Raw genomic sequence first — 16,930 nt, forward strand, 5'->3', positions numbered from 1 at the left:
CCCGCCTCCGGTTTAATCTCCGGCTCCGCCGGGATTACGGCCGTTGGGATAGTCTCTAATCCGCGGCAGCGCGGGGTTGGCTACCGGGGCCTGCTCGCCCCAGCCCGCAGCACAGGCACCGCCGGAGAGGAGGGCAGGTAAATCACCCCCCCACCTCCCAAGTCCGTCCTTCCCCCCCGCCAAGTCTCCCCAGCTGCGCGGACCCCCGTGCTTTTTGCCTTCTCCGTTAGGGAACTCCGTGGCTGAAGGCTGCCGGGGACAGGGACCCCTCGCCTCCCGCTCCCAAACCTCCCCCTCTACCCCATGCCAACACCCCCCCCCCCAAACCCGTCTCCCTTTGCCCCGCGCCCGGACCCGCTCTCCTCCCGCAGCCCGGCGCTCCCTTCCTCCTCCTCCTCCTCCTCCTCCTCCTCCGGGAGCGGAACAACTCCCCCCGCCGCCCCCCGGCGATACCCGGGGAAGGCTGCGGGGCTCCGGCAGCCCTGGCAGGTGACATCGCCCCGGGGCTGTTTGCTTCGCCTTTTCTCCTGCCACCTCCCTCTCCAGCCGCGGGAACCCTCCCACGGGTGGGTGACAGATCCTGCGAGGGCAGAGGGACGGCAGAGCCCTGCCTCGCCGCCTTTCCACCCCAGCGCCCAGGCAGACCTGCCTCCAGCGCGGTGCCGGGGGTCAGGGAGGGGGGGGGGATGTTTGGCATCACCACCCGCTTTGCTGATAATAATAATAACACCAGTCCCCAAACCCCCTTTTCTTTCCCTTTTTTCCGCTTTAATTTTTAATCGCCCGTGGGTACAACATATGTTTCTTAAGGCTGGAAGCGGTGGCGGCCGGGATCGGGTGTCAGGGTGCTGGCTGAGGAGTGGTGCACGGCCGGGGGGTACGGCCAGGGGGAACCATGTTGGCCGCTACGGGTGCTGCTGGGGCTCGGCTTGGCCGTACGTGCGGTGCTTGCCCAGGCCGGGGTATTTATAGAGCCTGGCTGGCCGGGATGGATGGCGGTGCGGAAAGGCAGGCGGCACATCGCATTCCCACTGGCCACGCATGTCCCATGCCAGCCAGCGTGGCGCTTGGCTCTGCCTGGGGTGGCTTGCAAATGTCCCGCCAGAGAGAAACCTTCCCCAAAGGGGAAACTGAGGCATGGCAGGTGGCTGCCAGCCCCAGGCTCCCTGTGCCAGGGGCTGGCTCTGCGATGGCACGGGTGAGCCCGGGCACCCAGGAAGTCCCCAGCAGGTGGGGTGCAGGGGAAGCAGAGCCCTGGTGCAGGGCTGAGCCCCGGCTGGCTGCGGAGGGCACGACTGTGCCGAGCCACCGCTGAGGAGACGGGGAATTTTCCACTGGTGTTTGGATCTGGCCCAAGCTGAGCCGTTAGACCTGCCTGGTCCCTGCTGCTGGCCGGCAGTGTGCGTTTGCCCCCTGGCTTCGTGGGGGGCATCCAAGAGAAAGCCCTCCATGCCCCAGGATGCTGCCCTGTCCCCCAGGTGCTGACATGCCCTGGCTCCGGTGGCCAGGGATGCTGGGGGGCAGCAGGGACACCCCGGCCGGCCCGGGGGTGATATGGAGGGGGTGCCGGCACCGTGGGGGAGCCTGGCCGAGGTGCAAAGGGCCCCGCAGCGCCTGGACGCGCTGCAGCTGTAATCACACGCCGGGGCCGCAGCCACGGCAAACAAACAGGCACCGGCAGGGCCTATTTTGCTTGGCGTGTGGGGACGGGGGGAAGGAGTGGGATCCCACGGGCTCCTTTGGAAATGCAGCCCTTGAGAAAACAGAGGTGGGTCAGGGACAGGACGGGCCCCCCATGTCCCCAGCCTTCCTCACCGCATGGTTCTCGGCTGCCGCACGCCTCCCTGGCCGCTGACGCAGGTCCAGGGCTGGCTGGGTCCCCTGTGCTGGTGGGGGGACAGCCAGCATGGTCCTGCTGTCCCTGGGCTGGGGAGAAGATGCCAGGCTGGTGGGGTGGCCCGATGGTGGGCAGGTCGTGGCCCCCAGCTGGGACGGGGTGCTGTGCTCGGGTGTTGAGCACCTCGGGTGGCAGGTACGTGAGGCTGTGGCTGAGGCCGGTCCCTCCTGGTGCCTTCGGTGCTGCCACAGAAAATCACAGCTTGGATTTTTTGCCATCAACCTCTTGGTGTCATCCCGCCAAGGCCAGGTGTGTTTTAGGGAACGGGAACTCCTGGAAAGCATCTTGCTTCCAAGGCCAGATGCGTCTCCAGAGGTGTAGTAGAAAACCTAACGTGTTTTTTTTAGGCATTACCTGCCCATCAGTCCCTGCAGTGCCACCATCCATGCCACCATCCTCCCGGCATGGTCCTGAGCTCCCGATGGGCAGTGCATTGACTTTACGTTTAAAGCAAAACCCAACATCTAGCCTAGAGCCAGCTGAGATGCTTTGGGCTCAAGCTTCTGTCTCACCCAGCCTCCTCAAGATCCACGCTTGGTGCCCTTGGCCTCATACTGTGCTCACCCTGTCCCTGTCCCCACGCTGCCAGCCACCTCTGCTGCCTGACCTTGTCCCTCACGGACTCTATTCCTTCCTTCCACGCTGGGTTGTGTCAGTGGCAGCTGGGGCTGTCCCGCTGCGGGGCATGGCTCCCCTGGCCTGGCCTGGCCTCAGTTTCCCCACCACCCTTCCCAGCTTGCGTCACTACTGGTGCTTAGGTGTGGGAGGACGTGGCGTGACAGTGGTGGCTGGTACCTGTGCCACTGCCCCTTGCTCCCCCCGTGGCCCCATGCTGGGGTGTGTGGCTGGCAGGGGATCGCCGTGGCTGAGCAGCACCATGGCTCCAGTGCTGGAAAACCTTCCCTGTGGCCCCCCGTGTGATGTTTGGCTCCGCCACCCCCTTCCCCAGGGTGCATTTCCCCTCCCCGGTGTGTCCCGGACCCCAGCAGGTCTGTCGCTGAGGGACGGTGCTGTGGTCGGTGGCCATGAGCCAGCCCAGCCTCCAGCACGCTCTGCCGCTGGGCACGTCCCTGGGCTCGGGCAGAGGACATTGGCATTGCTTGTGCTCTTCGAAGGAAGATCCTGGGTCGACACTGCTCCCTGCACAGCAGGGACGTCCCAGAGCTGCTGGGGCAGGTGTCAGTGCCACCAGAGCCTTGGTAGCCAGGACAGCAGCTTCGAGAGCCTCTTGCTCCTTCTTGCTGCTGCCAATTCTGCCCTGGCTGGAGCGCAGGGGGCATCACCTGGCCTGACGCTGAGCCATGGTGTGGTATTTGGGGCTGAAACCCTAGGTTGCCCAGGGGCTAGGTGAGCCCAGGAGTGGTGACCACGCTGCCCAGCTTGTGCTGGGACTGTGAGCGGGGCTGACTGGCACGGCTCTCTGGTGGGGCTCTCTCATAAGGGTGTCTGGTGGGGCTCTCTCATAAGGGTCTCCGGTGGGGCTATCTCATATGAGGGTCTCCGGTGGGGCTATCTCATATGAGGGTCTCCAGCAGGTCTATTTGGGGAGGGTCTACAGTGGGGCTTCCCAGAGGGGCTCTCCAGCCATGCACTGGGCAAGTTGTCCCCAGTCACCCCTCCCCGCTGCTGCCAGGGTCCCCCTGCACATGGGGGTGCACCCCAGAGCCTCACCCCAAAGGTGAGGTGCCTGGCTGTGCTGTGGGGCAGCTGTATTTGCCCTCCTGGGTGCCTGCTGCCCCCAAGGGAAGGAGGAGTGTGGCACTGCCTTTGCTTGGCTGGGAGGTGGTGGGGTGGGAGAAATGCCATAGGTTTAAAAACAGGTTTGGGGCGCTAATTTTAGGATGGCAGGTCAGGGGGAAAGCCATGTCTGTGTGCGCTGGGGGGGAAGGGCAGGTCCGGCTCCCGCAGGGTCGGGCTGGCACCACTCCCAGTGCCCGCGGTCCCAGGGCTGCCTCGGGGGACAGTTCTCTGTGGAGGGACAAGAGGAGGTGTGGAGGGGTCCCTGCTGCATGTGCCTGCTCTGCTGGGGCCAGCCTCCCTGGGGAGGAGATGCCCAAGGAGCCCTGAGGTTCAGGCTCTTGTCCCAGCTCTGCCTGCACGCCCCCTGTGCCCACAGCGGTCCTGGGGGCTGAGCGGGGACCCCAGGCTGGGGGTCACCCTGTTCCCCATAGCAGTGCAGGGGACTGACCAAGGAACTCAGGCTGGGGGTCACCCTGTGCCCAGCAGCGGTGCTGGGGGTAACCTTGGGGCTGATGGCAGTGGGGGGACACGGCTGGCATCCCTGCCTGCTTGCCTGGGCTCTGTCACCAGTGCAGCCCCAGGGAACATGAGCCCTCTGCGTGCCCAGCTCTGAAACCCGAACAGCAGCCCGGGCGGACCGACATGGGTTGGGGGGCCCCTGCTGCCAGCCCCTCAGCACACACCGGCGGCTGCAGGGTACCTGGCTGTGAGCACGCAGGCCGGCAGCTGCAGCAGGCTTGGCGCTAAATCCGGATTACCACCCGGAATAGTCCCGTGGCCCCAGCTGGGGCGGATTAACCGGGATTCATCTGCAGAGGGAGAGGGGTTGGGGAGGGGGTCTTTACCCTGCGGGGGTCCCTGGACCGGGGGAGCACCCACCCGCTGCCAGGGAGACCTGGCGCCGTCGTCCCCCATGGGTGACAGCAGAGCGTGCCCACGGATGGGTGTCACGGGCTGTGGGGACATGGTGGGTCATCGCACCCCCGGCTGGCACCGCGGTGGGCAGGCAGTGGCCGCCGGCCGCCATGTGTGCCATATTCCCACTGTTAATGGTGTGCTCTGGCAGAGACCGGGCCGTGCCAAGGCTTGACCAGGGGAACCAGCGTGGCACAAGTGCCAGCTTTCCCACGGCGATACGCGTCCTCCTCGCCGTGCTTCCGGGTGCGATGGACCCCCCCCTCCAACACCCCGCTGGCATTGCCACCGGAGCTCCCCTGTCTCAGACCCCTGCTCCTGGCTGTGCCTTGCTCCCAGCTGGGATTTTCCACCTTCTAAATAAAGTCCGGGTAGAAGTGAGGTGTCAGGGGGCTGCAGCCCTTTCCAGGACCAGATCCCCCCAGCTGGGGAAGGCTGGTGGGGGTCTGGGGCGAGCCCATGGCTGCCTGCTGCCTGCCCGCCAGGGGAGGGAAGGGATTTGGGAGCCCTGCCACCCCACAGACGTGTCCCCATCCCGGCAAGGCGGGGAGCAGGCATCTGCGCTGGCCGGGATGCGGCGTGCGAGGCCAAACGTAGCCTGCCCCGGCGCGCAGACGTGGCCGGCGGGGAGGGTACGTGCCGCCCCACGCATACGGCTCGGCCTTCCCCGCGGGGGGGCTGTGGGACGGCACCGGGGCCCCGCTGGGGCTGCCTGGCCATGCCGGAGGGTTGGTGGGGTGGACAACACTCCCGGTGTCACCGAGCAGCGGGATGGCGGGATCAGCCCCCGGCAGAGCTGGGGCTCGGTAGGGAGAGGCGGGAGGTCTCGGAGCAGCGGGGCTCTCACCATCCTTGTCACCCGGAGCCGTCAGGCAGCAGAGAGGCGCACGCCGGGAAGTCAGTGCAGCTGGCTCAGCACCTCCGAGGACATGGCGCTGGGTGCTATGGGGAGGGTGTCTGTGCCCACACGCATGGCCATGCCCACGCCATCAGGGTGGGCGAGCGGGTGCTGGGGCTGGCAGTGAGGAGGGGGCCGATGCCGGGTAGCACATGGGATGCCCAACGCGGCAGCAAGGACAGCGGTGTCCCATCCGTGGTGGGCTGGGGCTCTCGGGGTTGACATGCAGCGGGACAAGATCCCTGGGGAGATGCTCTTCGCCCGGAGCAGGGGGTCCCCAACTGAAGTGGGCACACAGGGACAGGGGTGAACCCACCACCCCCCCAGCCTGGGGGGGACCCACGCCAGCCCCCCCGGGGCCATCCTCTGCTCCCTGTATTTACTGTTCTGCCCAGCCTTATCACAAGGCAAACAGCGGCAGGCAGGGCACGCTCTGCCCGATCGAAGCGTCTCCCGTTCCCACCCCTTTCATCTCCCCCACTTCCCCGGCCACCACCGCTGGGAGACCCTGGCCGAGGGGGCAAAGGCCGGGGCCAGCCGAGGAGGTGGTGGCGAGCGGTGCCGGGGCTGTGCCGGGGCTGTGCCGGGGCTGTGCCAGCGTTGCCTGGCGGGAGGAAGCGTCTGGGTGGTGATGCTAAGCCTGGTGCATGCGAAATGAGCCCGGCCGTGCCGCTTGCTATTCCGAGAGGCGCTTGGGGGAAGAAGCTGGTATTTCCTGAGCCGCCCGGCGAGGTGTAATTATAACCTGGGAGAAGAAAGGGGCTGCAGAGGAGAGCGCCCAGCCTCCGCGGCGCCCGCGGGGGAGCGGGCAGGGAGAGCGGGACGGCTGCTGCCCACCGCCGGTGGGATGCAGCCCAGCGGCACTGGGGAGGTTCGGGGAGGTGATGGAGCACTGTGGATCTGGTGGTCTCCCCCCTAACCTTGAGCCTGGCACCGGGAGCAGTGGGTTTCGGGATGCCCGCCCGTGGCGGTGGGAAGGAGCAGAGTTAACGGCAGTGTTTGGACGTGCTGGCAGCCTTGTTCGTGCCTGGATCTGGCCCAAGCGGAGGCCTCGCGGAGGGGATAAATCATCGCCCAGCGCCCGCCCTGCGCTTCCCTCTCTTACCCGGCGCGGCTGAGCCTCCCTGCTCTGGTCCCCACTGGCCTGCCTCCTGCCTCAGTTTCCCCACCGGGCTGGGTGCCCAGCCATGTGCCCCCCACCCTGGGTCAGCCTTAGGGGCTCGTCCCCCCCAGGCAGTGCTGGCAGCCGGCGCATGGCCTGGGATGACCCTGCCAGGTCTTCTTGGTGGCCTGGATGGGCAGGGACAAGCAGGGCAGCAGCTCAGGAGCCCAGAGGTGCTGACGTCCACACCCTGCTGTGGCATCCTTACCCCGAGTGTGACGGCAGGGGGGGGCTGCTGTCCCCAGCATCTCCCTGCCCCAGCAGTGCCGCGGGAAGACTCGCCTGGTCCCCGGGGCCACCCATCCCTTGGGAGCACAAAGACGGTCACATCCCCTACTCACCACGTGGGGACCCCAGACACTGGGGTGACGGGGCAGCAGCATCCTCCCGGGGTCGGGGACTGCTGCTTCCTGGCCAGCCCTCGTCTTGTGCCGGGTGGCATTGTCCCACGGCCAGACATGGCCTCAATGTGGAGCCCCCTGAGCTGGGCAGACGGGACCCCAGCCCCCCAGGGCTTTGGGGGGTGGTGGGGGACCCTGCCCCGGCTGCCAGCCTGCCCCAGAAAGCCACCCTGTGCCGTTTCCCAGCGTGGCGGGGAGGGCCGGGGCTCGCACAGAGGCGGCTTTGTGCGGCGTGCCAAGGCGTCCCGCGCTCGGCAGCCTGGCCGCCTTCCCCTGCCAAGGAGCTGTCTCCCTGTCCCGCGCTCTTTCCTGCTCCGTTTGTCCGGCCCTGATGTGCCCCCAAGCCCCTTGCCTTGGCACCCCGGCAGCGCCGGCCCCGGGCAGCAGGACATGGGCGAGCCCTTCGTGCTGGGCAGCGCTGCAGGGCTTTACGTAACGGCGGTGGCCGGGGGGTCCCCGAGCTCCCTGCCCCGTCCCCAGCTGCCCTCCCAAACCTCCCTGTTGGCGCCCATCTCCAGGAGGGGAAACTGAGGCATGGAGCGGAGAGCCGTGGGCAAGGGAGCGGAGGTGGGCAGGTGTCGCGACAGGGGCTGTGGGGCTGGCACCGTGCTGCAGGCAGGGGAGTGGGGAGGTCCCGCGGCATGGGCTGTGGGGCGTCTGGTTGGGCGAGGGGACGGTCCCATCTGGGGACCCCTGGGGGGCTGTGAGAGCTGGGACGAGCTCCGTGGGGTGTTGTGTGCTGAGCAGGCAGAAGGGAGAAGTCCAGCCGTGGTGATGCATCCCCATCATCCACAGTGCCACCAGCACTGGTGCTGAGAGCGACTCCAGCATCCCTGGTGGATGCAGGATTTGTGGGACCAGCCCCTCTGGTGCTCCTACCCAGAGCCGGACCTCTGTTGCCCCCTGTCTTGCAGAGCCCAAGAAGAGCCCACAGTGAGACTAGCCACCTCCTCGCCATGGACACCACGGACGTGCCCCTCCAGGCCGAGATGGTGGAGCTGGTGCCCAACGGGAAGCACACGGCCGCGCTCACTGCCTCGGCTGTCCCTTCTCTGGCAGGTGACAGGTAGGGACACCTGGGACAAGCCGCGGTGCCAGGGGCTTGGGGGATCCTCCTGGCTGCTCCCTGCCCTTGTTATGCCAGCCGGCGCTGCCCGAGCACAGGGTGGGCATGGTGGCCCCCTGGGTCTGCTTCGGCTTCATTCCCCTCCCTCCGGCGGCCAGGTTTGAGGAGAACCAGTCTGGCGCGGCGGAGATGGAGGAGTTCCTGCCCCACGGCGCTGAGAAGAAGCAGACACACTTCACTGACGTGAGTATCAGCACGGGCACCGTGGTGGCGGCAGGACGGGGGCAGCTCCCGGTGCGACCGGTGCACCCCCTCCCCGTCGCATCTCGTGTGTGCAGTTCGAAGGGAAGACGTCTTTCGGGATGTCCGTCTTCAACCTGAGCAACGCCATCATGGGCAGCGGCATCCTGGGGCTGGCCTATGCCATGGCCAACACTGGCATCATCCTCTTCCTGTGAGTGCCGCATCCCCGTGGGGGCTTGGGTGGGGGAGTCTGGTGTGGGGGGCTCCTCCAAGGGATCGGTGGGTGCCAGGGGTGCGGGTGAGAAAGGGGTCCCCGGCTCAGGGTGACACAGGGACCAGTGTCCCACTGCCTGAGCAATGCCCGTCCTTGGCATGAGCCCATCTGCCCCTGCCAGGCTCTGTGCCCCACTGAGGAGGAGGAGGATGAAGGCTTGACTTCCTTAATGCAAGCCCATATTCCCCACATGGCACAAAGGTGCTGGGTCCCCTCGGGTGGGGTGAGGGGCCGGGTGGGCTACCAGGATGGCTGCCTGTAGGCAGAGCCTGCCCGTGCGAGGCTTGCCCCATGGCTTTGCTGTGACCCGTGGGTGACGGTGCTGTCCTCCCGCAGCTTCCTTCTGACGGCAGTGGCCCTGCTCTCCAGCTACTCCATCCACCTGCTGCTCAAGTCCTCCGGCATCGTGGGTGAGTGACAGGTCCCCAGTGGGGCTGTGTCGGGGGGTCCCCTCCCGACCCTCACCCTGCCATCGCTCCCTGTCCCGCAGGCATCCGCGCCTACGAGCAGCTGGGCTACCGAGCCTTCGGCACGCCAGGGAAGCTGGCCGCAGCCATCGCCATCACGCTGCAGAACATCGGAGGTGAGGACGGGGCTGGCGGGGAGGGGTGGACACCTGGCGGGGCTAGGGACTGGGGACGGGACCGGAGCACGTCAGCGCAGCTTGACCTCGCTCTGCCCCACAGCCATGTCCAGCTACCTGTACATCGTCAAATCTGAAGTGCCTCTCGTCATCCAGACCTTCCTCAACCTGGAGGAGAAGACCACGTGAGTGCCTCCTGCCGCCCTGCTGCTGTCCTCGGGCAGGCGCCGGGGCTTCGGCTCCAGCTGTGCAGCCTATGGCAGGGATTTACTGCCATTAAGCCACTACTATTTTTGATAACTGTCAGTGCTGAATAAGCCCCCGGGTGGGATTAAACCAGGCTGAACTTCCAATCCCTCTGCTCCTCACATCCCCTTGTGATCAGGCTTTCCTCCTTGAACAGAGCTCGGGGCTGCGGGGGCGATGTGGGAGCTCTGGTTGGTATGGGGTCCCCCCCACGCTGTGCCCACATCCCCACCCAGCAGGGTGGGAGCTGGGCAGATGCACAGCAGAGCTGCCACTGGGACCTCCACCAGCCCGGGACTGGGTGTCCCAGTCAGGCTTGACTCTGGTGTACTCGACCACACGTGGGACCAGGGCCGGGCAGGGCTCTCCCTCTGCCCGGGCTGCCGAGGACGTGGCTGAGCCCTCTGGCAGATGCTGGTACCCTGGGCTACCCGCAGGCAAACATGTGCTGAGAGCAGCAGTTCTCAACCTGCCCACAGCAGCTCCAGCCCTTGGGAGTACGCCACTATGGGGGTAGGCGGGACCCCAGCTCAAGGGTCCCCAGGGATGCTGGCCTCAGGGGTCCCCAGGGATGCCATCTCAGGGGTCCCCGAGGACCTTAGCACAGCAGGACGCCAGCCTCGGGGGTTGCTAGCATCCCTGGGGATGCCAGCTCAGGGATCCGGGGGTGCCAGCTCTGGGGTCCCCACGGATGGCAGCCAGCCCCCTCTGATGGCTGCCTGTGCCTCTGGTGCCCTGGCAGAGCAGGGCGGTGAGCGGGCCCTCTGCTTCCAGGGACTGGTACATGAACGGGAACTACCTGGTGATCCTGGTTTCCGTCACCATTATCCTGCCCCTGGCCATCATGAAGCAGCTGGGTAAGTCAGGGGGATGCTGCGTGTGGCACCAGGGTGCAGCACCCACGAGGTGATGGTGCCAACCTGGGGGTGACGGGCAAGGAGGAGGCACCCAGACAAGCATGGGGGTCCTGCCCGTGCCCATTGGCCACTGTCTTTCCTCAGGCTACCTCGGCTATGCCAGCGGCTTCTCCCTCAGCTGTATGGGCTTCTTCCTCATCTCGGTGAGCACCTGCCGGTGGCCCAGGATGGCGAGCATCCCTTTTGCCGGGGCACATGGCTCTGCCAGCGTGCAGCCGGGCTGCGTGCCGTGGTGACAGCCACAACGGGGACAGCGGGCGCTCGGGGCTGCAGAGATGCGGCGGCAGTGCTGTCACACTGCTGGGTTATTTTGGGCTGAAGGAGCTGAGTGCTGGGGAGAGGGGAAGGGAGAGGGTGCCAGGGGCGGGGAACCATGCACATGACCCCTCCACGTGCCACTGCCCCGCTCTGCCCCTCTGCCCACCCTGGCAGGGGCAAGCCAGGGGGCCAGCATTGCCGTCGGGCACTGCCGACGAAGGGTGCCCCATAGAGGGGACCCTGCAGGGACACCCTCCCGCTTAGTGCAGTGCTGGCTTCGGCAGCCGGTTCTCGGGGGCGGTGGTGCTGGGCGCTGACCATCCCCACGTCCACCCCCCACCAGGTCATCTATAAGAAGTTTCAGATCCCCTGCCCGCTCCCCGAGCAGGAGGGGAACCTCACGGGCAGCCTCAATGCCACCCCCGTCAGCACCAGCGATTACCAGAATGGCTACACCGTCCTCCAGGCGCCTGACCAGGGCACCTGCACCCCCAGCTTCTTCACCCTCAACTCCCAGGTAGGGACCTGGGATGCTCCGGGTGAGCCCCCATCCCATGCACCCCATGAAGGCGGGTGGTCCTGGTGCTGGCCGGGTCCACCGGTTTGGGCCTCCGGCACTCAGGCGCCCTCCTCTCCTGCAGACGGCGTACACCATCCCCATCATGGCCTTCGCCTTCGTCTGCCACCCCGAGGTCCTGCCTATCTACACCGAACTGAAGGAGTGAGTCCTGGGTGGGGGCCCCCACGGGAGGGGTGGGCTTCGTCCAGCGCCAACCCAAATGCAGTGCCATCCGGGTGTGGGACCTGCGCCGGGGCATCGTGGGGAGGTGGGTGATAGGACCTGGAATGGGTTATACCGGTCCTAGGAGGTGGGTGATACAACCTGGGGTGGATGGATGGGTGGTGGGTCATATCACCCTCGGGAGATTGGGAATATAACCCAGGGTGGGGGGTGGTGGTAGGTGGTATCGCCCCTGGGAGGTGGGTGATACGACTGGGGATGGGTGGTGGGTGAAATGACTTCTGGAAGGTGGGTGTTATGACCAAGGATGGATGGGTGAGGGGGGGGTGGTTGTTCATCCAACCCACCACACAGCCCAGGAAGGGGAATGCAGCCTCTCTCCGCACAGCCCCCAAGCACCCCCAGGTGCTCTGGCATCACTCCTCCTCGCTGGGTGGGTGCTCGGTGCCAGTGGGTACCATGGGGTGGGCTGGGCAGGGGGGGGCTGTGCTGAGCCCACCGTCTCCCACAGCCCCTCCAAGAAGAAGATGCAGTGCATCTCCAACATCTCCATCATGGTTATGTACCTCATGTACTTCTTGGCCGCCCTCTTTGGCTACCTCACGTTCTACGGTGAGCTCTCGGGGAGGGGACTAGGCATCCTGGTAGCACCGGGGGGGGGTGGTGGTGGCAGGGCTCACCCAGCGGCTCCCCACCGGTGCCCACAGGCCACGTAGAGTCGGAGCTGCTGCACACGTACAACAAGGTGGACCCCTTCGACGTGCTCATCCTGTGTGTGCGGGTGGCCGTGCTGACGGCTGTCACCCTCACTGTCCCCATCGTCCTCTTCCCGGTGAGTGGCCCCATGGGGATGCCAGTGTCACCGCCACCCCCCAACCGAAACAAGACTTTGGCACCGGGCTTTGAGAGGGGAAACTGAGGCAGCGATGGGGCTGAGACCCACGGACAGGGTGGCAGGGATCAGTGGGGCCGCAGGGATTGGGGAACAGGCTGGGTGTCAGGGACAGGCCTGGGGCAGGGGAAGGTGTGATGGGGACCAGCAAGGCTATGGGGACAGAGCTGGGGCAGGGGAAGAGGTGACAGTGACCAGTGGTGCCATGGGGACAGGGCTGGGGAGGGGTGATGGGGATGGTCAGGGCTGTGGAGACAGGGCTGGGAAGGGATAATGGGGACCATCAGGACTGCAGGGACGGGGGGACAGGGGACGGGATGGTCCCTGGGTCCAAGGATGGAGTGTGACACCCTGTCTCCATCCCTGTCCCCAGGTACGCCGGGCCATCCAGCAGATGCTGTTCCAAGGGAAGGACTTTAGCTGGATCCGCCATGTCACCATCGCTGTGGTCCTGCTGACCTTCATCAACCTCTTGGTCATCTTCGCCCCCTCCATCCTTGGCATCTTCGGCATGATTGGTGTGTGGCAGTGCCCCGCTCCTGTCCCGCCCCAGGCACCGGGCTTTGCCTGACCCCCCCCATTCCTGTTCCCCCTTCTCACCGTGCCAGGACCAGGGGGTGCATGGGGTTCCCCAGCCCCGTCCCTGTCCCGGCAGGCTGGTTCCCGGGATGCAGGGCTGGCTGCTTGCGGCGCTGCCGGCCGGCTCTTGCTCTTCCCCTGAGTATTTCCCTTGATCCCCCAGCCGGGCTCCCCCCGCTGGCACCTGGCTCCATGCCAAGACCCTGGCTGCAGTGGGGGGGCATGGGGACGGTGCCAGGACACGGCGTCCCTGGGTTCCTGGAAGGCTTTGCCAGGGCCGGGGATGGTGGCGGGGGGGGACAGGACCTGGCCCAGCAGTGGGGCTGTCAGTGCTGAGCTGTGGGGCGGGGGCCCTCTGCCCGCCCTGTCTCTCTCTGCTCCAGGTGCCACCTCCGCTCCCTGCCTCATCTTCATCTTCCCTGCCATCTTCTACATCCGCATCATGCCCAAGGACAAGGAGCCGCTGCGCTCCACCCCCAAAATCTTGGTAAGCCGGGGGGTGGGGGCATGGGGATGGGGGTCCCGGCGCTGGGCTGGGGACCCTGTCACCCTGGCCATCCCTGACCCGCTTCCCTGTCCCTGCAGGCTGCCTGCTTCGCCCTCCTCGGGGTGCTCTTCATGATCATGAGCTTGAGCTTCATCATCATCGACTGGGCCACGGGGGGTGGAAAGAGCGGCGGCAGCCACTAGCCAGCACCGGGTGCCCACGCCAACCTCCCCCCCACCCACCGGTGCCCAGGGAGAGCCGGCCCCCGGGCTCAGCCCCCGTGCCGCGGCCCTGCCAGGCTTCCCTGGGGACCTCCCGCCTTTGCTGCCCATCACCTGCGGTGGTGGTGAGGGGGCATGAGCCATGGCAGGCTCGGGCACCCCCCGACCTGTGCCCGGGATGGGGCAGCGAGCCTGAGGCAGGTGCTGTGCTGCCGCCCCGCTCCAGTGGGTACCCTCCCTGCTCTGCGCCTCCGTTTCCCCATCTGTAAAATGGGGAGAATAATACTGCCCTACCTCACCGGGAGCTGGCTGTCAGGTGGAGCTCATCTCTGCACACCCAGAGCCACCGGCAGTGGGCACTGCCCACCGTGGGGGCCAAGGACCGGGGCCGTTTCTTGACCCCCCCCAGACAGCACCGAGAGCCCTGATGAACAGTGTCCATGGGGGGCTGGAATCCAGCAGGGTGGTGAGACCTGTGGCAGTGCCCGTGCCCCAGCCACCGGCCCTCTCCCCCCGCCGTCCCCTGGTCCCTGGAGAGATGCCACCCCACTGCCCCAGCATCACGGGGGCACCCTGGCCCCTCTTGAGCCTGCCGGGGGAACGGTTGGCTCTCGGTGCGTGCAGATGGGATCCCGGTGACCCCCAGACAAAGCTTGGGGATCGGCTGCATCGCTTTGGGGCGGTGGCACGCCTGCTGGGGGCTTGGCGCCCGCTGGCATCCTGCCCGTGCCCAGGGCATGGCCTCCCCGGCAGGGTGCAGGTGGGGAGTGTGGGGGGCTTAGGGCAGCGCTTGCTGGGGGCCAGCTCAGGGCTCTGGAGCCAGCCCCCTGTCTGCATGCCCAAACGCCAGGGTGATGGGCACCCCCGCAACCCAAGCTGGCCCTGCTTGTCTTGCACCCAGGGCCAGCACCCAGCCCTCCCCGCAGCCCTCTTCCACCCACCTAAGCCCCCACCCACGCCGCTGGGATGCCCCATGCCATGCCAAAACCCGGAGAGCGGCTCTCCCACCCCCCCACCTCCCCTCCCAGCGTTGGGGGGAGCAGCCCAGCAGGGTGGGCAGCACACTGTGGAGGGGGGTGGGGGGGGCTGTCCTGCAGCGAAGTACATAAGAGACGTATTTTTTTACCGGGGTGGTGGAGGCTGGGATGCTTTTTATAAATACTGTATATAAGAGTAGATCTTTTTTAACGTGTTGTGTTGCTCTGGGTAGCTCTGTATAATGTACATATCTATACGGGGCGGAGGGGGCAGCCGTGACCCAGTGCTGGTGGGGGGGTTGGCAGACCCTCACCATTGCCCTGGGGCTGCCGGCTGCAGCGCGTCCCGGTGTCCCATCCCCAGCCATCCCTGTGCTGTGCTGGGGCGGTGACACTTTTAAATTATCGGTGGGGGCGACGTCCGTGCCGGTGAGGAGGCCGGCCGGCAGAGCCTCTGGCAGTGAGAATAAAGATGTGAACGTGCCCAGGTCTCGGGCGTCACTGGGGCGGGCGAGGGGCTGGCACGCAGGCTGGCACCCAGCACGCAGCGTCCCGGGACAGCATGGACACACGGACACGCATGCGTGGATGTACATGGGGACAGCATGGACAAATGGACACACATGCACATGGATACGTGGATGTACATGGGGACTGCAGGGATATAGGGACATGCACACATTGCACAGCGGGACAGCAGACATACGGACACGCATGCATATGGATGCATGGGTGTACATGGGGACAGCATGGACACGCCTGCACAGGGTCAGAGCACACGCGTGCACAGACGTACGTGGGGACAGCATGGACACATGGACACAGATGCACTGGGTCATCCGCAGACACACATGGGGACAGCACGGACACATGGACACTGCCACGCACCCACGGGGATAGACAGGCGGGGGGGAAACACAAGGGGGACGCCTGCGGGGACACACACGCGTGGGGACGCAGGGACAGGAGCGCAGCAGTGGGGCCGGTGGCCCCACGGGGACACGCATGGGGGGGGCGCGGGGCTCCGCGGGCGCCAGGGGGCGCTGCGCTCCCACGCACGGACTCGGCCCGCGGGAAACACGCCGGGGGCGGGGGGGGGGGTGGTGGCCCGATAGGGACCCCCGGGGAGAGGGACCCCCGGGGAGCGGGAACTCCCAATTCCCGTGGGAGCGGGACCCCAAGGAATCAGGACCCCCCAGGGGAGTGGGACATCTGTGGGAGCAGGAGCCTTGGGGAAGTGGGACCCCCCCGGGAGTGGGTCTCCCTTGGGAGTGGGGCTGGAGGCATCCCGTGTCCCCTGCCAGGGCAGCAGGTGGCCCCGGTGCTCCCCCAGCACCCCCCGAGGGGCAGCCCCAAGCCCCCCAGCCCTCTCCCGTGTCACGGCGTGGAATGGGGGTGAGCTCCCCCCACCCTCCCCCCCTCGGCCCGGGCCCCTCTCTCCCCTGCCCGCGGGCACGGGGCTTTGGTCCAGCCAGCCCCGGGCCTGGGCACAGCGCCAGCTCGTTAGTGAAGCCTTATTAGCGCTGCGGCCCGCTCCCACGGGAACAGCCCCGCTCCCTCCACGCTGGGGCCCACGGGGGCTGCCCCACAGACCCCACGGCTGGGCTGCGTGGGAGGGTACTGCGCCCCTTCCCCTGGCATCGCAGCTTCCAAATTAGACCATCCCTCGCTGCCCCCTGCCCCGCTTGGTGGGTGACAGTCTGGGGGGTGAGGAGGGGCCAGGAAGGGGGGGGGGGGTCCCAGGCGGGCGGCGAGGCTCTGCCGCGGGGCTGGCACAAAGCTGGGGCGGCTTGCTGGGCACGGGCCAGCCCCGCAGGGCAACTGGCACAGCCAGGCCCCCTCCTGGGGCCGTGTGGGGGGTCCAGTTCCCAAGGGAGACACCCTGGGAGACGGGGGTTAGGGGGAGAAATTGCTGGGGGTACCCCCTGCCCTGGGCGAGAGCTGCCGGGTGCCCCATCCTGCCTGGTCCCATCCTGCTGGTCCCAATCGCTTCTCATGGGCACCCCCAGCCCTGGCACCCACCGAGGAGCTCCTTCCTCCAGCAACATGGCATGTGGGTCTCCGAGGGCTGAGCCCCACGGCCAGTGACAGGACAAGCAGGCCGCCAAGGTCTGAGCCCCCACCCTGTGACATGGTGTCCCCATAGAAGGTGGCCCTGAGACACAGCATCCCCCCACACCACTGGCCACGGGGCTGCAACCCCCTCTCTGCACCCAAAGGACCCCAGGCCTAAAGTGCAGCACCCAGACTCCATCTCCCGCCCCGTGCCTGTCCCAGGGCACACTGTGGCCAAAGCCCGCATGTCCTGGGGCATGCCATGGCCAGTGCCCACCTGTCCCAGGGCACATCGAGGCTGGTGGCCACCTGTCCCGGTGCACACAGTGCATGAGGCCCACCTGTCCTGGGGCACACTGTGACCCATTGCTTGGCTG

General features: G+C 66.8%; 1 protein-coding gene across 1 annotated transcript; it reads left to right on the plus strand.

The window, feature by feature from the left end:
- Window positions 1-14,981, plus strand: SLC38A3 (solute carrier family 38 member 3). Its single transcript, XM_074602821.1, has 16 exons — window positions 1-137; window positions 7,928-8,079; window positions 8,238-8,322; window positions 8,418-8,533; window positions 8,933-9,006; window positions 9,087-9,179; window positions 9,283-9,364; window positions 10,200-10,282; window positions 10,427-10,485; window positions 10,944-11,117; window positions 11,242-11,321; window positions 11,854-11,954; window positions 12,050-12,174; window positions 12,608-12,752; window positions 13,197-13,300; window positions 13,399-14,981. Exons 2-16 carry the CDS (start codon window positions 7,970-7,972, stop codon window positions 13,501-13,503), a joined length of 1,536 nt encoding a protein of 511 aa, XP_074458922.1. The 5' UTR covers window positions 1-137; window positions 7,928-7,969; the 3' UTR covers window positions 13,504-14,981.
- The last annotated feature ends 1,949 nt before the right edge of the window (window positions 14,982-16,930 follow it).

The sequence above is a fragment of the Larus michahellis genome, chromosome 10 (assembly GCF_964199755.1).
Source record: "Larus michahellis chromosome 10, bLarMic1.1, whole genome shotgun sequence".
Lineage (NCBI taxonomy): Eukaryota > Metazoa > Chordata > Aves > Charadriiformes > Laridae > Larus > Larus michahellis.